Genomic DNA, 22,894 nt, shown 5'->3' with positions numbered 1-22,894 from the left:
TAGTATTTAAAATTAATTCTATGCCCAACTTCAAATACATTTTAATACATGTTAAAAAAATAAATGTTTTTAAATGTAGGTGTGTAAAATTATTAAGGGTTGCTAAAGGGGTTTTGCCCATTTAATACTCCAAATTATTATTTTTTAAACTTTTTTTTGTAATCACCTGGTTTTCAACTGTTTCTGTGGGTGAGTCTCACTACCTGTGTCTCACCCATGGTAATCCCATAGCAAATGGACTGAGCATGTTTATCACCTATGTCCGCCTTTTAAAATAAAGTTGCTGATATGCAGCTAGAGTGAGAGGCCCTTGGCTGGTTACACGTGAATACGTGCACGCATGTGGGCTGTGCGTTTGAGACTAATAACAAAGGCCACACCACAAATAAGGAGTAATTAACAGTGCTCCCCTCTGCTCCTGAGCAGGAAAGGATGGGGATGAAAATCTTCAGCTGTTAATTACCTCTCACACTGTACCAGGGATTGGTCAGCTCAGGCCCACTGCACAAAGGAGGAAGCCCAGACAACTGGAGCCAACACAGGAAGAGGCTTCTCTTTGAAGTTTTGGTGAAAAAGGCCCTCAGAGTGATATCAGCAATGGGCAGAGCTGAGACCCGAAGAGCACATGTTACCAGTGACTCTGGGATGAAAAGATCTTGAACTGTCCCAGCATGTTGTGCAGGAGGGTTGGGATAGGGCTGGATAGGCGAGGTGGCGAGGGGCGCCAGGCTTCTAAAACCTTCCATCCCCTTTTAAAAGCTCTTCCTCCAGAGAGAGAAAGAGCTGCAGGGGCTTTATGAGCTTTTTGCTGCTGGACTCTGGCACAGCAACGGACAACTGGAAGGAGAAACCCCTGATGGCCCAAAGGACTAAGGACTCTGCTTCAGTTGACCCCAGGACCAGTGGGTCTCTCCAAGGGCCAGTGAGGCTGGCCCCTTTATGACCGGTTGGGGCAGAGGTCTGGACTTCTGCACCCAGAAACAAAGACCAGGAGGAAAGCGGACACTGGGAGCCAGTAGAACCAGCTCCCTGCAAGGTACACCGCCAGGTGGAATGCTGGCATTGCTCCTGGTGGCTAGAGCCCACCACCAGGACTAAAGTGAGCCCAAGATCAGGCAAAACTGCCCAGTGGGGACTGTGATATCCACAGTTGAAGGCTGGTGACCTTTAAGGAACAGGAGCATGTGGGACTCTGCCTCACCTTCCTTAGATTACTCCTGGGGCGGGCTGGCACCAGAGAGTGGCCCATTATGTATTTATTCATTTTTAATGAGTAGGCATCTGTGGAGCCTCCTTCCTGTTTCAACTTCTGCCTCCGGGGCCCCCATCTCACCAGGGGCTGACGTAAAGGAGAGGGAGTGCCATCATGCCCCTCCCCAATAGCGGTGCCCTCGCCCCCATTCCAAATGCCCTTGTCCGGGGGCAGTGGGCAGCCACCACAGAACAAATTCCCTGCCTGCATGGAGTGGGAAGGGGAGAAGCACGCTGCACGCTCTAGCAAAGAGGAATACTGGCGGGCAGCCGGATGTGGCCTCCCCAAGCTGCGTCCAACAAGGGAGAACACACAGGGTGCCCAGGTTGAACTGGACACCTACAACAGAAAAAACACACAATAAAACAGCAACCAAAAGCTTTGCAGCTCTACCCGGCACAGCAGTAGAGTCCTATTAAAATATTAATTTCTCCTCCAGTAGCAGCACCGCATAATACTTCAGAAGAGGTTATTACCATATTTTTCGAGCCTCCTGGTGGCTCCTGGCTGGCTGGGGCACCACTAACATGAAAAAGGAATGGTCAGTGGGCCGCAGGAGTGCAACAGCCGTCCAAAAGTAAATTTAAGGTACTGACCTTATGTTTGTGGGTGAAGGAAATAATGACCCCTCCAGTATTTTCATTATTTTTTTAAGCATTCCCAAAGCTGGAGCTCTTGCTTTACAGCTGGGGATGCAACGCCCTCTAGGGGCTGGTTCTATGGTTGCATTTTATGTGGCCTGAAAGTGTTTAAAGGCACATGGAGTGCCGCACCTTCTAGAGGTTATTTCTGTGATTATGTTTTATGTGGCCTGAAAATACATAAAATGCACACAGACACATACAATGTTCATTTTAAAATGCTTTATGATATAATAATGATGATAGTGGTTACTGATCAAGGTTGGCATGCTTTAGGGGCGCGTTCAAGGCATGCATAGCGTCGGCCGCTAGTTAGACTGGGTCTGGAACCAGTTGCCTGTGTGGACAGAGATCCTGGGGACCCCCCTGAACTGCACTGGTGGAGAGGCGGGCCCGAGGTGCAGCAGGGCATCTTATAGATGGCAGAGCCAAGATTTCCCCAGGACCGGCGAATACCAGGCTGGAGAGGGTTGCCGGAGTGAAAACGGCTGCACCCAAGATGGAATTGGAATTGATGAGGCTGAGGAGGAGCTGACCCAAACCCAGGGATACCGCCCTTCACATCGGCACACAACAGCGGAGCGGTCACCACCAACCTCTCAACCCTCCCCCCTCTTTGCGAAAGAGGGCTCAGAGACCCCTTGATCGGGGATGCCAAATGTAGCTGAACTGCGGGGGTCTACGTTAGTGACGCTGCATCGAAGGAGACCGTGCAATGTCGTGGGTCATGACGCAACCGAGTGGTGGACTGGGAGCCCGATGGAGCCTTACAGGACAGAGAGCGACGGATTAATGAGAGGCGGCTAGCGGGTGGTGCCGCATGACTGACTGCGGTGCGATAACATCACTTGGGGGAGGTGACGTCAGGGATGCAAACCACCAACGTGCTTTGGAGGGTGCAGGGGGAGGCTACAGAGGATGTAGGGGACCGTTTGGTGAAGACTTTGGCCAGATCCACCTAACACTACCAGAGTGGTGTGATCCAGCTTGTCAGGGGCCGGAGACACTGGAACCCCCCTGAATGGGGCAACAAATCTGGAGAAGGGCATGACTGTTTTATACCAAGTCTCATGTTAAATTGATATTCTGCATTTATGGTCTGTATTAAAGTAGACCTATATTTATCAATGCTTACAATCTATTTCACTGGAAAGAAAATCCCAGATAATTAAATGTTTGCATTACTGCTTTGCCCCATATAATCTTAAAGTTTTTTTTTTTAAGGAAAAGCCGGGCACTCCGCACTATAGTTTGTTTTTGCAGTTATCGTTGGTGTTTTTGCCTAACAATTGATGGTCACCGGTTCATTGAATGCACTGTGATTTCTATGTAAGCCATCCAAAACATATCATCTGTTCACTATAAAAAAAAAGCTGCACGATTCACACCAGGGACCCCCCCCATATGTATCACTATGCATGTTCACTTATTCAGTGGCAGTGTATAATTTATTCCACTGTTCACAGGGAGTTTAGGGAGAAGGCGGGTGGGTACATGCACAAAGCAAAGAGATGCCATCAAGACTCTATGGGCACACATGTTATGGGTAGCATGTTCACCACATGTCAGGTGCATTATATTCTCTGACACATGTAATAAGGTGGATGGAATATCCCGCCTACCAGACCCTAAACCCAGCACTGAGAGTGACTGAAAAACACAATGTATGAAATACCTTGGTACTGAGTCCGTATTTGTTTGAATATTGCCGCATACCATCCACTGTACGATGCCCAGGCCCAGTGCCCATACACCCACGGCGCTGGGAGGTACCGTTCCTTCGTGCCAAAGAGGATGGGGCCATTGAAACTGTTGTAATAGCATCTGCTGCCCGCCCCGGTCCACCCGGGAGAAATGCTCTGCACAGCGTAATAGTATCCTATAACGGAAGGAGATCAGTTATTAATCAGTTTGTCTTTTAAAATCCATCACAATGTGTCTTTTCATTTACCTTGGTCGGACGGACTTCAGTTCATGGCCCTGAAGCACGCGCCCTCCTCAAGGTTTCCATCCTGTGAATTCATCATGAATCAATTAATTCACACATTGTTTACTGACCTGTATTGATTTACAGCACCTTTTAAATGTTTGCACGTGGCCATGACAGCCTCAGAGCACTTCAGGTGCCTTTGGTACACCAAAGACGGACATGTTACTTACTTGCAACCTTAGTCCTGTATTGTAGGTATCTTCACTGATGTCAAAAAACATAAAATACTCCCAGTTGTACCTGGGGACCCAGCACACTTCATTTCCAAACGTATCATCTACATTTATAGGAAGCGAAAAGTTGTCGTTTCTGAAATGCAGAACCACCAGATCTTTAAACCATGTTTTGCCAAATGATTTCCCTAATTTTCGAGAATACATACGGCGATAGACCAGCATGATCCCTCAAGTTTACTGCTATAAAGGAGAACAACGCTTAACTCACCATGAAGGTACATGGAGTCAACATCAGCCTCATGTCCTCATTGCAAGGAAGGTGCACACAGGCCCTGTCCTTAGGGAGCATGCATCCTCCCTTTCCCAGCACGACTTGGAGTAGCAATTATCTCAAAGGCTCAGCTTTTACTCGCACTAATCGGATCACTGAACACTTCTTGGGTTTTACAGACTTATTCTGTGAGGTTTTTACTTGAGGTTTATTTTTTTAATTTCATTCCACATCTTATGCTCATTTGAAGTTTTCCCACTTTATTTTACAAACATCTGAAGGGGTATGTTTTAGCAGTTTACTGGTTGTGAAGTGCCTGCACTGTAAAAGAAAGAAGCCAGAAAAGGTACCATCAGACCCCATAAGTTATGTACATTTGAAAAACACATTGCACATTTTTAAAAGATGTCTGAAAGAACCCAAAAATCTCTTATAGAATGGAAGCTTGAAGAGTTCAAGGTGCCAGAAGACAATAAAAAGCCTACTCGCTATGACCGGGCCTTGTCCACCCTCGACAGACATGGACCCCACCCAGGCAGGGAGTCTCTTTCAGTGCTCAATTTGTATATAAAAATGTGCCGGTGCCCAAAGTTCTCCTTTGAAACTCGTGGCTGTTGCAATTAAATGTGTGAGTGCAGAATACTGAGGCAGCGTTATCCTGAAGCCATCTCGGGCCTCTTCAATCCATTTACAGGCACTCCCTGCCCCTTCAGCTCACTCTTGCAGCTTCCTGCTTTCTCCCTTTGGGATGCTTTTTTGATTTTCTCTTCCTTCGTGTATTCCATTTGCGTCTTATTCTCGCAATAAATGCCTGAGGCAGATAAATAAGTGCCGGTCCTCAAAAATAAGTGCTGGTGCTCCGTACCGGAAACCACTGGCTCAATTAAGCACTGGTCTCCTTCTATTCCAAGCATGTGTGTGGGTTACTCTCTCACTTCACACATGCAGTTTTCCGTGGGAGAAACTCCTGATCGCAGGGCAAAAAAGGTGCACTAAGAAGAGCCAAGTTTTCAAAGTTTAATTTGTCAAATTTAGGGTGATTTTCTAAACTTAAAAAAATGAAAGTGATTTGTCCTGAAAACACTGTACAGTGAAACACTTTCAGTGGAGTTAAAGCTGTTATTTTTTTATACAGTCTTATTCACAGAATTTTAATTTTGCATGTCCCCAGTAGTAACGTTTTTTTGTTAAAATTAAAAATGTTGTGCTGTAAAGGAGGGATTAAAGTGCATCTTTCAAACTAAGGGGAGGTTTGCTGAATGAGTGGTTGAGGCAAATTATGGGAATACACTTGAAGGAAGATTTAATTTGAGTGAGAGCCACATTGTGGAAGATTTAATTACGAATGAGGTCCAGTTTGTCACACTAGCAATGAGCATGTTTGAAGGACAGTCAGAGCATCACACTAGGATGTCAAAACTGGCATAAGTGAAAAGGAATTAATAGCAATGAGGTCACATCTTAGTGAAGCAAGGGAAAAGCTGGTGGAGAGACATTTTTTATTACTATGAATTGTTAAACTATACTTTGGCATTGATGAGCTGCTGTTTCTCGATTCTTTTTAATGTAAGATTAACACTTGATTTGTTTTTTTTAAATCTAGGCCAGTGGTTCCCAACCTGTGGTCCGGGGACCCCTGGGGGTCCGCGAAGCCTCTTTCGGGGTCCGCGACAGCTTAGAAAATTAAAAAATATCAACAGATTAGGTCCCCAACTTTTCAGTAATGACTCAGTATGGGGGTCCCCGGATTACAACAATGTTTCATTGGGGGTCCCTGGGTTCCAGTAATAATAAAGTGAGGGTCCACAGAAGTCAAAAGGTTGGGAACCACTGATCTAGGCTACTCGAGCATGCCTCATTGAAATAATGGTCCAACACATGCTTTGGTTTAACTGAGGTTCAAGAAGGTTTGGTGTGTTTATTTATTATCACCAGGACTTCATGATACATCTTTTGAATTCTGCCCTGACATGAACTGCTGGAGCTGCTCAGGGATTCAAGCCCTCTCCTCTTGATTTCAGCTTGTACGTGTAATATTGTAGCTTTTCACTTCCGCCATTGCCTATGTAGCAGAGGGTCCCAGCGTGTGATGTAGTATGCACTCCACACTAGGGTCGTGTTTGTGCCCATCTTGCTTACTGTCAGCTGCCTTTGGTTTTCCAGGCTTGAGCTGTATACCTCTGTGCCCCAGGGGTCCTTACAGGTTACATCATGGTGTGTCTGTTGTCCAGTTGGAATACCATATGAATATAAAGAGAATTAATGCAAGATGTACATGCCTGAAGGTTAAGTGATACTTAAACCAGTCAAAGGGCAAACTGATGTGAAGTCTTACAAGACAGAGCTTCAGCTGAGTTTAAAGACCATTAGAAGTTAATTTCACATGGGCATTAGCATTGCTCCTATTTGGCTATCCAAGTTGTGCTGTGTGTTAAAGCTTGTCTGTGTTGTTGTCTGTTAAGTGTTTAATACAAGATCAATATGCAAGAGCAAAATTCAGCAGAGTACAGCACCTCTGTTTTTTGTGGTCCATGGCAGAGGCAGATGTTATATGGAAGTAATGGAAAAGGCATTTGCACGCAAGACCCGAGTGTGTGGATCCAGCGTAAGTCAGAAGCAGAAGATGCTTTTTTTTATTGCAAGGACTAGTATCAGAAGACAACAACACAGACAAGCTTTAACACATGAATTCTCTTTATATTCTGCTTTCTTTGATGGGATTGTGGATGATCAGAACAAGTGTGCTTAGCTTCTTTCCTGGGCTATTGTTTCCGAAAGGTGCACTAGCCAACTGTGGTTAGTAGGGCACCCATAGATTTTGTGATCTTGTGTCCTGCTTGATTTTTTTTTTTCTTCTAGCGTCACATCAACCTGTGGCCAAAGGTGTGTCCTCCATCAAATGGGAGGTTGAGATGCTGCTGGATCTCTTGTTTAAAATCAAAGATGAACAGCCAGGCGTGGCGTCTGAAGAGGATGCTGATGTTAATGCCTGCGTGCCTTGAGAGTCTGTGTCTGCAGCAGGGAGGGCACAGTGAATGTTAGTGTTCAAAATGATTTTGCCCTCCAATACTGTTTCCTCACTCCTCTACCTAACCTCCTCAGGAAGGTGCTTTACAAGCCCCTGCATTTCCTCCCACTTGGATCTGTTGATCAGGAGAGATGCCTAAAAAATTGGTAATGTGTCTGTGGGTAACTGCCCCTATGGCCACCCTATTGCCCGCTGCATAATTTTTTTTTACTGGTTGGATGGTGGGGAATCGCCTGTAGCTTGAGTGAAGGCACTTTTATGGGCAGTGTGGACAACTAATGTGTTGGGACGACTTGCTGCTTGATGTACAGCGGGTCCCTGGGTGAGGGTTTACATTTCTCCACCCTGGGTGTTATTACCCTCACTTTTACTGGTTCCCTAAAATTCTCAGGGGAGGAAATAAGCAAGCCCTTGAGCATAGGTAGGAACTGCACTCTTCTCCGTGTCTTCTGAAGCATCTCTACAAGGAAGTCCTCCTCCTCATGCTAGTTTGTGGCAGTGTCTGGCATAGTGTTCCAAATCTGTGTCACCCAGGGGATTGATAATGTAGCCGTTCTAGGGGCCTGGATCTAGGGCCTGGTCATAACAATCAATTGGATCCTAGGGACTATCAAATGGCGCTTAGAGACGCCTTAGGAGACTCAAAAGGGGGCAGAGGAGGAGTTTACATGATTGTGGTGGTGTAGGAGGTGGAGGTGGTGGCAGAGGTGGAGGTGGTGATGAAGGTGGACATAGGGTAAAGAGCCTGTGCCCCTGTATCTTTGGTGCTGGTTCTGAGGGAAGCTTGGGCACAGGTTCTTCCTTCTGTGAGGCTGAGTCTCAGATGCTGTTGAGTTCACCAAAATATTTCTTCTGACAGGATGACTAAACAACCGCTACTGCATGGCTTCAAACTCTGTTTAAAGCAACAACAGGATTGGCAACTCAAATTCCTCTGAAGCAGCTGTCGATGCTGCTTTTGGCATTGTTGAGGTCTTCAGCTTCGAAGGGACTCACAGCACCGATGAGGTTTTAATGGCAAATTCAGTTTTAGCTGGGATGTTGACTTTAGATGCGGGCGAGGCTGTTCATGCACCTTTAGGCTGGGTATGTCGATGCCCTTGGTTGGATGTTTCATTGGCCCGGCAGCCTTTTCTCGTTGCCAACTGAAGCCTGAAGGTACTGAGGTCCTAGAGGTGGCAGACGTTTGTGTCCATGCATGTGATCTGGCTGTAGATACTTTGCATTGCTATCAAGGTAGTTCTGGAGGGGAGTCTGTACCATTGCCCCCTTGCAAACTGCATTCTTTGCGGTTAAGGCTCAATGAAGGCATGCAGTCCCCAAAGGGTGTAGGGACCACGTCTAGGGAGTTGAGCAGTCGTCATCAGTCCTGTGACGGTGTCCCTTAAAAAGAAGGGAAGGAATTTTTGAACTGTAGACTGTTCTTCTGGACTGACGGTATTGAATTCTAACTGCTTGGACCAGAAAAATATGTGAAACATGACAAACCTTGGAGCACTCTGTGTAAAACTGAGTCCAAAGGTGGAATAAACTCTAGCAAGCAGTTGTTGCCTGTGCGCAGAGTCCACTAAGGGAGGAGTCATAACACATCTTTTGAATCAAAAGCATTTTTCAACCTGTGAGCGTCCAAGCCCTGGAGTATGCAGAGCAAGAGTATCTACATCCACATATGCTATGAACAAGTATTTTAAACAGAAAAAGATGGCAACAAAAAAATAAAAATAAATGATAAAGAATTGAAAGTAAAAAGCATCAATAAAGTAAAGTAGTGGCCCACCAGCTTTGGCAGTGAAGTACACTTTTTAAAAGGGAATTAACATTTGTTAAGGAAAAATGCTAGCAGTCACAATTGTAGTAGGGACTATCGAGGACACAATGTTGAATGTTCACAGTATTGTGACCAGACTATCCATGGACAAAATATCAAAGAGGTATGGGCAAATGGGGAGGATTATCCCTGCTCTTAAATCTATGTACTTCAAAGAATTAATGATGTATATATATTTTGTCACTGAAAATATAAAGTTAGGCTAACTTTATAGTTAATATCAGTTGAAACATAATAGTTTAAAACTAAAAAACACTGAAATCAACAAGTTATAGTTATTTTAAGTGAATATAACTCACTTCCCGCCATGCTCAGTGTTGTCATAAATTGTCATTTCGGGTGTCACCAGTAATGATATCAATAATGTCATAGAACAAGTCATGAGTGTGGTAATATGTGAGTTCATAAGCGGTACATGGCAACGACGCAAGCTATAGTTACTTGAAAGAACCACAATTGGTGAATTTTGGTGTTTTGTTAGTTTAAAAAAAGTTTAAACTGACATTCGCACCTAAATATACCATTTTGTTAACCTTGTTTTTTTACTGTGAATTTGAGACTTTTTATTAATGCAAAGTAAGAAAATTATTATCCTGCCTAAATATAACGTCACTTTAACATTTGTTTCTTTCAGTAATGCTTCTTTTTTTTTTTTTTTAAAGTAAGTAATATTATATTATCATACATAATTATGCCTCCCCCAGTGGACTGCCACCCCTTCCCCCGTGCATGGCATTTGCATGCAGAGCATGGGTTGGGATGCAGGCCCTGCACCCAACTCCTGCGAGCAGCCAATCCCAGGCCAAGTATGGATTTGGTCGAGCATAAGTTGAGCTTGGCTTCAGGGTCTAACTTCTGGCAAGGCATTTCGATCTACCCTGTATGGGCTGCCAACTCCGCTACACAACGAGGTTTGATGATCACAGTGTGGGATTAGACCCAGGGCCTGCATTGAAACCCCAGGGGTAGCCAATCCCCGCCACACACAACTTCAGCCATGTGCAGCACGTAGTTGGTCACAAGGCCCAGGCAGCCACCACTGCAGCGCACTGGCCTTTGACTGGGCATGGCATGGGTTAGCAGCAGGGCCAATCACCTGTACATGCCAACCCAACAGACACGCACCCCCCTCCCTTATTAAAAAAAAAAAATCATTTCAAACATACCTTCTGATATTTTGTCCCTCAGTATTTTGGTCACAACATTCAGTATTTTATACTCAATATTCCTGACCTACATCACAACTCGCAGTAAAGACCGAAGCTGAACTGGAGTGATCTATGGGGTGATCACCCCCTTATCTATGGCGGTGATCCATAGTGTGATCAATGGGGTGATCACCCTGCATGGGGTGATAAGCGGAAAGCAAATAAACAGGTTAATGGATGAAGAGGACTGACCTCAAATTTCTTTGAATATATGAAATTGGTGAGTCTGCTAAACCTGTCTCTAGGCCAGCTCTAAACATGAAACAAGATCAAGACCTGTAGCACTTTGAGTCGGAATAATAACATCAGTAAACTAGATTGCAGAGCTCTGGTTACCTGGGTTGTTTATTTGAAATCCATAGTAGGTTAGCAGCTCCTCAGAAGCGAAATTGGGATCAGCCAGCGCCTGTATCAAAGTGCAGGGACATGGGGCTGTGCTGAAGGACCAATAAGGGGGTGGTTCACTGAAGTACCAGTTCAGGCAATTTTTCCTTGGATTTTGTGTAGAGTTCTTATTATTTTCAAGGCGATATGCAAAAATCCCATTTTTACCTGTAAAAAATAAGTTTGCAATACATCATTTAGTGTTTAACTTTTTGAATCACTTCATAATAGTTGAGCAATTAGTACAGTGCCCGCATGACACCTTAGTGGGAAACATCTCAGTTTCACTGTGCCCGAGATCATCATCTCAGTGAGATAAACATATCTGCCTTAGATCAGACAGTGAACCTGGAGGACATGTTTTGTATTTTTATTTATCCTTATTTTGGACAATGCCCAGAAAACAGTGACTATTACTGAAATTAGTGTTATTAATAGAAAGAGAATTACAGACACAGCTATGTTTCGACTTTATACATTTAGGTTATGTACCATGAGTCAGTGTTACATTTCAGATCAGCATGACTATACAAGATTAAAATTACATTTAAAGTAAACAACGATCTAATAGCAGTTAGTGACCATTACAAATTTAACTTTTTAAGACCTAATTCAAAATTGTATTTATGCTGGTTTTGCCATGGCTTTCAGACTAAACGTTGAGGTAACTGCTTCACTAAGAATGAAAAAGAGCCTTCTGATAAATCCTGCCAGGCTGATAACATGAAAGAAAATAAGTTACTTACTTGTAACTGTCGTTATCCAGCTTTAGAATCTTTCATAGATTCACATGCTTGAATCATATCCTTCGTCAAAGAGCGAGCCCCAGGTATCATATATTAGTAATGCAAAGCTAACTATCTTATCTATCTATCTATCTATAATATGAAGGTCTTAGGCCCGTAAGGTTGTGCAATCTATTATAGTCTATTTTAAAAAAGAGACCATATCTATCTAGCAGCCATTCAGGCTGCACAACCCTCTGGAACACACCTGAGAGGAGCTCAGGTCCCTCAGGTTTTCCATAGCGCAAGTACAGAAGAACCTTAACATGGGAAGAAAAGGAGAGCTTCTCAGGGGAGGAGGGAGGGTTGCATGTGAATCTATGAAAGATTCCCAGTTACAGGTAAGAAACTCATTATCTTACTCCAATATTGGAACTTTCATAGATTCACATTCTTGAATCAGAGTAGTAAGCAGTAATAAGAGTACATTACTATATGAGAAGTACAGCATATCCGTCATGTCAGATATCACATAGGAAAAGTTATGCTAAAACATATTATTTAATATTGAACTGTGTACATAAGTCATAAAATGTACTTACACAAATGAAAAGATTCCCATCCTGAGTTAGTTAATAGAAGACAATATATAGGGCCTGATTACAACTTTGGAGGAGGTGTTAATCCGTCCCAAAAGTGACGGTAAAGTGACGGATATACCACCAGCCGTATTACGAGTCCATTATATCCTATGGAACTCGTAATACGGCTGGTGGTATATCCGTCACATTTGGGACGGATTAACACCTCCTCTAAAGTTGTAATCAGGCCCTTAATCTCTTTAAGCAATGTGCGAAACTAGAAAGATGTATGGTGAGAAAAGGGTTGCTCACTTTTACCAAAAAAGATGTTTGAGAACTGCTTGGCCCACTGCAATATCACCTCTCGGGTGGAGTTCAGGCAGTAGTGCTGTGTAAAGGTGTGGTTGCTGTTCCAAGTAGCTGCTCTGCAAATGTCTTGGAGTGGTACACCAGCAAACAGAGCAGCTAACGGTGATACCGATCTTATGAAGTGGGTGAGCATTGATGTCTGTAGTGGCTTTCCTGCTGCCTGGTGACAATATTTTATAGCAGCAGCAATCAATCTGGCTGTGCTCTGTTTGGAAAGGGGTTGCCCTTTCCGTGGTGCACTATACACCACAAATACTTACTCCTATGGAAAGACTTTGCTCTGTCCAAGTAGGGTTTGATGCATCACTTGATGTCTAAAGAATGAAGAGCCTTTTTGGCTGGTGTTGAAGGATTTGGAAAGAACGTTTTTAAGACCCTGGGCTAATTGAGTTGAAAGTCCGAAGGGACCTAGAAATAAACTTTGGATTTGTGCAAAGAATTACTTTGTCTTCCCAAAATTGTAGGCAGGGTTCCTGAATAGTCAAAGCTAGAATTTCACAGATACTCCTGGCTCATGTTAAAGCTACCAGAAGAGCAACCTTTCAAAACACATACCTTAAGTCTGCTCTGTGAATAGCTCAAAAGGGTGTTTCATGAGCTGCAACAGTACCGTATTTAGATGCTAAGATGGAGGCGGAGGGAAAATTCTAAATAGGAGCTTAAGAAAATAAGTAATTAGCCTGGAAGACCATAATGAGGAAGATCTGGGTGATCGTCTGAACCGGGATATAGCCGCCAAATGAACTCTGATGGATGCATGAGCCAGATCTGAGCGTGACAGATGTAATAGGTATGGCAATATCTGTTACTGTGATGACGTTAGGGGATGAATGCCCTCATGTTGGCACCATAAGCAAAAACTTTTCCATTTGTGAGAATAGGTTTTGTTCGTACTTTTAGTCCTAGCCTTGGAAAGTATTTCTCTACATTCAGGTGTGATGTCTAGATAGACAAATTCATTGTGTTCAGGAGCTAAGCTGATAAGTGGAGGGAGTGGGGAACTGGGTGCACGATCTGTCTGTTGCTCATTGTCAGAAGATAAGGAGACACTGTCAGCGGGATGTGAGGCTTCTCTGACAGAAGGCGAAGCTCTGTAAACCAGTATTAGCGAGGCCCTCTTGGGGCTATCAAAATTATTTTGCAAGGTTTGCTCTTCATCTTTGTCAACACCCTTGGAATCAGGGGAATCGGCAGAAAGGCATTAGCAAAGGCTCTATACCATGCTATCAAAAATGCACTCCCCCAGGAATCTGCATGGTGATGCCAGCTTGCAAAGATACGACATTTGATGTTATGGGGAGTTGCAAAGAGGTCAAAGTTGGGTTTTCCCCACGGCGAGAATATCTGGTTGGTTGTGTCTTGATTCAATTCTCAGTCATGGCATGCAGATGGAATAGTTTCTTACCTGTAACTCCAGTTTATGACTATACATGGAAATCCCCTATGAAAAAACTTTATCTGCTTAGGGTGTCAGCTATCTCGTTTTGGTTCCCTGGGACATGTTCTGCTCTTAGCTGCACTCCATTTCAGATGAACCATTTCCAGATGTCTTGTGGTTCTCAAGACTGTGGAAGTGAACTTGTACCTCCTTGTTTGTTTATGTAGTGCATCATTGGGGTGTTATCTGTTTGTATGAAAACTGCAGAGTTTTTGATCCTGGGAAAGAAAGCCTGCATGGCTAGATGTACTGCATTGATTTCTCGCAGGTTGATATGACCGCTCTTGTGTAGTGTCTGCCATTTGCCACAGACTTGTAAGCCTTGACGGTATGCCCCCCAACCATCCAGGGAAGCGTCTGTGGTAATGATCAACAGAGAAAGTAAAGAGAGGAATGAAAGGCTGACTGAAAGGTGTGTTTGCAGCGTCCACCAAGATAGAGCTTGTATCATTGTTGGAGTGACCTTGATGATGTCCTCTCGAGTCTGTCGCTTGTCTCCACTGAAGATCCAATTCTTCCTGAAGGGGTTGCATTCAAAGTCGGCAGTATGGAACCGGAAAACTACAAGCAGACATCATTCCCAAGATGGACTTGTACTGTATAGGCGTACTGAAAGAGACTCTTTTTTTCTGAACCACCTTTGCTTGTGACATTAGTTTGACTTGTCTTTCTACCGTGGGGCAAGCATTGTTGTTCATAGTGTTGAGGGTTGCTCTCAGAAAGGTTATAGTCCCTGAAGGCTGCGAATTTAACTTGTTCCAATTCAGGATGAGGCCCAGCTCATTGAAGAGGGTTACTCAGTGTTTGGTAGATTCCTCTGCTAATTGTTTGGAGTCTGCCTTTATCAGCCAATCATCTAAATATGGGAATACTTGATGTTTTTGTTTCCATAGAAAGGCCACTACAAGTGACAGCCATTTTGTCAATATTCTTGGGGCTGATTTCAGACCGAAAGGAAGAACTCTGAATTGGAAGTGGCTACTAGCTACTGTGAATCTCAGGAATCTCCTGTGAGAAGGATGGGTGGGGATGTGAAAATATGCATCCTGCATGTCTAGAGCTGCCATATATTCTCCCTGGTTTAGTCGTAGGAGAATATTTTGCAATGTTACCATGCTTAACGATTGTTTCTTCCGATATTTGTTGAGGTCCCTGAGATTGAGAATATGCCTCCATTCCTTCCTTATCTTCGGAACAAGAAAGAAACTTAAGTAGGGCTTCTTCCCTGGCTGCATGAGAGGGACTCTTTCAATTGCTCCCTTTTGTAATATGGTGTTGATCTCCAATTTGAGTAGATGAAGATGCTTGGTAATAGAGATGATCAGTGGGTATGCCCAAACTAAACAAGATTGAGGACCCATTGGTCCGATGTTATCTCTCACCATCTTTTGATGAAGTGGGCTATCCTTCCTCTTTTGCCAATGATGGGAAGAGATGAATAGCCAGAGCCTGTAGCAGGTCACTGGGGACGACCAGGTTTCTTTCCCTGACGTGTTGATCGCCCTCGAGGCATAGGTTCGCTATAGGCATTTGTAGGTGGTGGTCTCTGGGAGTATTGGGATCGAACTGTTGAGAAGTAGAGGTGAAGGAGGGATATATGTATTGTTGAAAGCCTTCTTTATATGAAGGCATCTCTTCCTCTGGCCCCACAAAAGGGCAACTTTTTGAACTGTAGGGTTCCCAACGATTTCTGTTTTTATTGACTGAAGTGCCTCATCTACATGCTTACCAAAAAGGGCCTCTCCATCAAAGTGATGATCCAGAATTGTATTTTGTACTTGAGGCTTAAAGGAAGTAGCTTTCAGCCAGCCCTCTCTCCTCAGTGCAGCAGATCCTGCTAGTTGTCTAAAGGCAGTGGTGGCGATGTCCACAACGCAGTCTGTAACGTCTGCTGAAGTGCGCTGTCCTTCATTCAGAATCTCTCTTGCTTCTGCCTTAGCTTCTCCTTGGAGCTGGTCTGCGTATTTGGCGATGTCAGCCTACAACTATAGATCGTATCTGCCCAAGACAGCCAGAGAATTCGCTGCTTGAACTGTTAATGACAACATTGAGGAAAAACGTTTCCCACTGTTATCTATGCGCCTTCCTTCTTTCTCCAGAGTTGCAGCGCTCGGGGTGGATGCGTTCTTGAATCTTCTTTGGGCTGCCTGCATGATTAAAGAATCGGGCTTTGGATGACTGGTCAGGCAAGCCGGGGCATCCTCCGGCACTTTGTATTTTTGATCAAGACGTAGAAAAACCGCCGTCACAGGAACCATATTGTTCATAACATTTATGCCTTCTTCCCTGATATTAATGACAATAGGCATGGACTTCACACTGTTCTGGAGAGGTTCTTTAAAATCATATAAGGAACACTCCCTCTGGTAGACAAGGGGAGTGCAAACCTCTTAGCAACGCTTTCCAGCAGGTTGTGAAAACCTCCAATGTCTTCAGGTGGCGACTCCACTGGGTAGGTGAAGGAGATAATGGCGTAGGGATGAGGTATTCATCCAATTCAGTATGTGCTTCACTTAGCTCTCCTTCCTCAATCTCCTCATCCGAATCATGGAGAAGGGGTGTACGTGGGTGAATCAACATCGGCAATGACACCGGTCTTGTGCTAGAGACATGATGGAGAGCTATAGACGTGACAATAGCAGATGTTTGCCATTTAGGAGTTGCCTCTGATGTAAAGCACTTTCTATAATCTGAAAGCATTAGTTGCAAGTTCGAAATTAGAGATCCAGGAAAACAAACCATTTGTTCTTGGTGTGGTTGCTGGTATTGATCATGGGAGGTGTAGTAATCCTGATGCTCATATTCCTCCTAATATTCTTCCTCTTCTTCTTGGTACTTAACCTGTAATTCTGAGGGACCATGAGCAAATCCCAAAGGGTCCCTCCTCTTCAGAATCGTCTTCATCTAAAAGATGAGCTGGTATAAGAGGTGTCACCTTGCTGGAAGAGGTGTGCTCTGGAGTTGTAATGTTAGTTTTTTGTCTAGGAACTATGCCATCGATGGAGCCATTTACGAGGTCATCAACAAGTGAGTGATTTTTATTTTGAGGGTCATCGGTAGTGCCCTCGCTAATGCCGTCACCGGCAAAGTGATCGCCATCAACGATGGAGCCATCATCAGTGTCATCGACGAGGAGTTTGAAGTACGTTTCACCGTTGACGGTCTAATCATGGATACCATCAACATGAAAGAAGAGGTGGTAGACAGCGTAGTAACTGTGGTTGTCATCGGCAATGCCACCTTATATGTTCAGCGATGTCTCCCTCGATGGTGGAATACTCATCGGCAGTCTGTCAGCAGGCGGAGCTGCGGAAGGTTTCCAAAAAGATTGACTCACCTTTGGTGGAGGTGTATATGGTTCAGAAGGTGACTTGGAAGCCTTTTTTGAAGAGGTAGCCATTTCTTTTCTCTCCTTTTTCACTCTTATTAGATCTTTTAGGAGACCAAGAGGAATCCTCGCTATCCAAGTCAGCAACTGGCTCTTTCCTGGACTTAAGTGTTTGCAGCCAGATTAGCAGACAGTCCTCTCTATCCTTCAATGTTTTTGTTGAAAAGGTACGACATACCTGACAGTCCTTGGCAGAATGATCAGGATAGAGGCAATGGATGCAGTCCTTATGTGTGTTCTCTGAATAAAGCCTCTTTTTTCCACAGGCACTGCAGGCCTTGAAGACGCTTTCCTTCTCCTTGTCTGACATAGTGGAAAACAAAATAAATTCTCAGCGCACAAAATCTTCTGGGAGGAGAAACTGTGAGAATCCCAATAATACTTCTCTATTCGAAATAGCAGATAAATGTATCCAAACTGGGAAAAACTGAGCAGTGCTCAGTGGAGTCTCCATAGCACAATGTGCGGTAGAAAATCTGAGGGACTGGAGCTCCTCTCAGGAGTGTTCCAGAGGGTAGTGCAGCCTGATTGGCTGACAGACAGGCTTGGCCTCTTTTTTAAATAACTATATTAGGTAGTACAATAGGGGGGAGGGGGGAGGGGAGATAAGGCATATATATATATATGTGTGTATTGCTACTATATGTTACTGACACTCCCATCTCGACAACAGGGAATGATTGAAGCATGTGAATCTATGAAAGTTCTAATAATGGAGTAACAAAAAAAGCACAGCCATTCCTACATAGGGACCTAGATAATAAGTGATTAAAATAATGGTCCCTCTGAAGTTACAAGAAAAGGAAGAGGCTTAACCCATTTGACGGGGATGCAGCTTAATATATATTGTTAAAATCTAGGTTCACCCAGTTGGGCAAAGCCGTTTAAAAAATTCAAACAAAATCAAGGAACTGACCCTAAAATACTCATATTGAGATGGGCCAAATACATATACATTATCTCTCAGAAACAAAATCACCGTTGAGTGGAGATAAAGCTAGGGCTGGTATGGTAGGCGAGGTGGTGATGAAAATCCAATCAAGTTATTAGAAAGCAAAGTTCATGTTTTCTGGGGATTACCTCATGATGTATCCAAACCATTGTGTCCTCGAGTGAAAGTAGACAGCTTACCAAATCTGCCTCTCTGGCTAACATTTGGGATGTTTCAAAGGAGGTGGACGTGCTGCCAAACATTCATAGCCATTTTAACACTGTGTATTGGTACTTTTAAAATTACAAGGGATTTCCATCCTAGCAACAAAGAAAGAATGATTCAAGCATGTGAATCTATGGTAGATCCAAAGGGGGAGAATGTGAGTACTTCTAAGTAATTCACATGAGTGTGCACTGATCCCAAAAGGTGTTTCGAGTTGTTAACACAATTTTATACTAAGCATGAAAAGTATCTCTAGTTTCTTTTTGAAAGGCATGCAAGAAAGACACCTCTTATGATGTAGCTTGCTTCTGAAACAAGAAAAGTTATAAGGACATAGGTCTTGATATGGATTTTGGAAGAGAGGACACTCTGTTGCAATGTGATGAACTACCCTCTCTTCCAAACTGAAGGTTTACCTGCCTCATTTAGGCTCAGGCGGAACTTCAGTATGTCAACGAAAGAGACTATTCAGTCTCTGCTTCTGACAAACACTTCTGGTTGCCTGGCAGAATAAGGGCCATTGGAGATTTGGCCTGATTGACTGCCCACCTGATTCAAAGTGGACAGTCATATGGCCAGCTTTCACTGTCCATCACCACCAGGTAAAACGTGGCTGTAAGGGGCAGTGTGAAAACTGCAAAATGAGGCCCACATCATTTGAGAGAATTCCCATGCAGCATTCGATTTTTTTATTTAAAAATAAAAATTCTGATTTTGTTCCTGAAAATAATAAAAATCAGATCATTGCCATCATGATGGTGAAGGTATCTACCAATGTAAGAGTTGCCCGCTGGGGAACATCTACAGATTTGGAGAGCAGGTACTCTAACAGGCCAATGGGGTACTTTACTCTGCAACCCTCATGAAGCAAAGACTGTCATCCCCAGACTAAATTGGCCCTATAGTACCAAATCATGCCATACATCCAGAATTAGCAACTGCAGACTTCTAATAGCTATTCCAGATCTTTTACTGTGATGTGGAATCGCAAGACTGTCGTAATCAGTTAATAGAGCTTTGTCCCATGCCCAAGAGTATTACAGATGATTGCAAGTTGTTACTGATGACTCTTGGAATGTCAAAACGACTTACCGGTCATGGCTCCGGGGTATTTGTCTGGGCGGTAAACCTGTTCAATGCTGCCATACGTTTGTGGGTCATTATAGGCTGGAAAGGTGCTTGAGCTGCTGGTTCTAGGCTGCCCACTGCAGTGTTTAAATATAGAAATTATTAGACTCACAAAACACCTTTCCCAGCATAAAAAGATGTTCATACATGCCTTTGAAACCATAGGTATACTAGATATATTTATATACAAATCAAGTCAAGTTTTGGATCAAGATGGATGCATTCAGTGATGTGCACAAGATACACAAATGTAATGGTGCAGAAGTCATGCTTCACATTCTTCCAACTGCATGTTGTGCTCAATGGTGCTTCTATTAAGCTTTAAACTGATTGCAAACAGAAAATGAATGTTATTGTGATGTGTTAATGTTCTTAGACGCCACAGTTAATGAATATAAAACTGAATGAATAAATGCATCCATTTTATTCACCACAAAGAAAAACTCACCAGGAAAAATGGGACAATTAGTGTTTTAAGGATCTACTAAAATACAGGACACCAGTTTTTCCAAAACCTTTTGGAGAAATCCATATGGAATACCATGAGGTGTTTTGTCTTGGAAGCCTACAAGGCACTGCTATCAAATAATAGAAAGACATCTAAAAAAAGGTGAAAGAGTGCCCTATGAAAAGTAATAAATCATGCAAATATTGGTGAAGTATAGCTGCAGTATAATATCAAGTGAAGTGCTTAGGTAGTGCAAACCCGTCTGCACCACATCACAAGCCAAATCGGTTTGTTCAGAGAGTGCATTCATTGTACTGTTGTAGGGGACATACACACCTTGTTACAGTGATTGAGATAATGAAATCATGATTCTTAAAAGATTGGTTCTGTGTTTATGCACAGAAAATTTGCAACGTTTTCATAAACAGCTTTTAATCTGCATACTTTGTTTTGTTCAGTCCTAGTATTGGCACCATGTATGTGTTCTTCATCCTTTTAGCTTTAGTGACTGTCAAGCACAAGTGCTTTTTTTAAACCGATTTGCACCAAGAGAGCTCATATTCTAGACAACTCTTTTAATATTTTATGGTTATGGGATAGTATCATAGTGTTCTTATTGTTAGTGTATCGCTTCCACCCCATCTTGTCCTTAAAATCCATTCCCCCCTCTAGTATGTCCAATGGTGTTTTGATTTCATTGGCCTGGAGTTGCTGCTTCCAAACCCCTTTGCCTATGGAGTTGGATACATTTCTCGTTCTGATCATTCTGATGCCTGATCAACACACGACCTGTCTGGAGGGGTTGTCAACATGTTGTTTAGTGTTACCTCCCTAAATGTTTCTTTGCAAACACTATCAATAGCTTCTTGAGAATGAGTGAATTTTAGGTTGTTTATTTGCTCATTGCATTTATTCAGTTTATAACCTGTGAGAGCTTTACAATGAATAGCTACCAGTGAGTGTGTAATAAACAAATTATAGCAGTAAGAACAGAGGCTTAGGCCAATAAACAGACATAAGTGGATATATACAATTCATTCTATCTATAAAATTTTGAGAAGTTTAATAAATAGTGGTAAGGTATATTTCAATAGCAAACACTTGCAGATGTATTGTCTCCTTGCTGTCAATGCCATCCTTTAAAGCCTGATCTGTATTCTTCTGTTCTGTTACTGTAGTCTGGGGAACAAACTTTATCTTCATTTTACCAGGCCTTGAGTGGTTAACACTTTGTTCCATCATTGCTACTATCAGTTTTAACTATTACAATTGCACACACCACCTGCAACATACTCCTAAATAGTGTGACAGGCAATAATGAACTTTTGTTACTCATGAAAACAGTACAGATCTTGTTTTTTGAAGGTCTTCTGACAACCACAATTTGTTGCTATTTTTCTTAGATGTTGCTGCGTAAAAGCCATGATTCATTGATCTTGCAGAGCGGCATTTTGTTGTTCTCCTCCTCCTTGTATGCCTGGGTGAAACATTTCTGTCCTTGGATGACCAATCTACTCACTTCTTTGGAGACACCTTGCCCTTTAATGTTTCATAACTGAATCCTCCCAAGTTGGGGGAAGGACACTTTACCTTAAAATTGCTGATAAGCGAAGACTATGGGTAGAGTACTCCTCTCACTCTTTATTTATGCAAGATACATGTCTAGTTGTCAGCTATCGAATTACTACAAGGCATTTCGTGAGAGAGAGATCTTTAGAGACCTCACAATAGAGTCAGTTGTAATAAAAAGAAAGGTCATCAATTAATCTTCTGTAATGAGTTTCTTAACACTTGTTATCAAAATGGGATCTTGGTGTGTATGGGTGTCCACATATAAAAGGCCAAGCACATTGTTCATGGCAGAAAACATCTTCTGTCTGCCCTACTAGCATGTTAAGCACTTATCACCTCATTACACTGCTGTCACGTCACCAGCATCCCCGTGAATGCAGGGTTTATTTATAATCATCTATCTTTTACACAAGGCCTTCCACCTGACCAAATGCTTTACAGCACTGCTTCTCATCGCTCATATAAAGATATTAAGTGATATTAAGTGATTCAAAGGACACTTTTCTGCACTCTCAAAGTGTTACCCTTTGTAGTTGTTTCCCTGTGCCTTGAGGGTACCTCAGAAAGTCAGGGAAAGCCTCTTAAAGGTACAAGTCTTCTGTAGAGCAATTACCGCGAGGCATGTATTTTTGTTGTTCCTTATTTCTCCCCCTCTTGATCAATGAGAACTGTCAAACATCCATTGGATGAAGCAGAGTAGGACATCAAATAAATGTGTAATTCCCCAGCAGCATGCTGTTCAGTACAGTGGAAGTCGTGGGACTCATGTAGACATATTTTTAACTCTTTTCAAATGTAAACATATTTAATTGAAGCACATTTACTCTACAGTTAATCACACTGCAGTGGTCTTAACACATCTCTTCTGTATCTTAATAACCAATTAAACCTCATTACTGTACCTGAAATAGCCCATTTTTGGTGTGTAAAATGTTGGTAGGGCTTCATGTCTCCAATTCATTCCTCCATCTTCAAACAGTATCAGGCAAAATGAATAGATCCCATCTGTGACCAGCACTGCTTGGTATGTGTTGGTCTGTTTAGGAAAAAAGGAAATATGATTTTACCTCAAAGGGACTGCCGCAATCATAGACACATTTACACTACGGACCCGCTATACACCAGAAAAGTATAAAAGGTGTCCTTTTTGTAAAATATAGCACCACATTGAAGACATAGGTAGAAATGGCAAAATAATGTTAAGAAGGGTATAAGAGGAGGTCTTATAGCATTTAACGTATGTACACACAAAGATACAGGTTGTGACATAAGGCAGGCTTCAAAATAATAATTTTGTTTCAAACCTTAACT

The 22,894-nt window shown here is 42.9% G+C and overlaps 1 protein-coding gene across 5 annotated transcripts in view; it reads right to left on the bottom strand.

Moving 5' to 3' along the window:
* The window catches only part of LOC138265246 (mucin-4-like), a 422,755-nt gene that overhangs the window by 292,031 nt on the left and 107,830 nt on the right, over positions 1 to 22,894 (bottom strand). For all 5 annotated transcript variants that reach the window (XM_069212831.1, XM_069212835.1, XM_069212833.1 and 2 more), the window contains exons 31-34: positions 22,486 to 22,619; positions 19,528 to 19,640; positions 10,731 to 10,946; positions 3,569 to 3,772 (exon numbers count right to left, since the gene is read on the bottom strand). In XM_069212831.1, coding sequence (XP_069068932.1) covers positions 3,569 to 3,772; positions 10,731 to 10,946; positions 19,528 to 19,640; positions 22,486 to 22,619 — 667 coding nt within the window. The remainder of the gene's footprint in view (positions 1 to 3,568; positions 3,773 to 10,730; positions 10,947 to 19,527; positions 19,641 to 22,485; positions 22,620 to 22,894) is intronic.

This window comes from Pleurodeles waltl, chromosome 11 (assembly GCF_031143425.1).
Source record: "Pleurodeles waltl isolate 20211129_DDA chromosome 11, aPleWal1.hap1.20221129, whole genome shotgun sequence".
Classification (NCBI taxonomy): Eukaryota; Metazoa; Chordata; class Amphibia; order Caudata; family Salamandridae; genus Pleurodeles; species Pleurodeles waltl.
The sequence above is the reverse complement of the archived record's forward strand: the minus strand, read 5'-3'. Positions and strand labels throughout refer to the sequence as shown.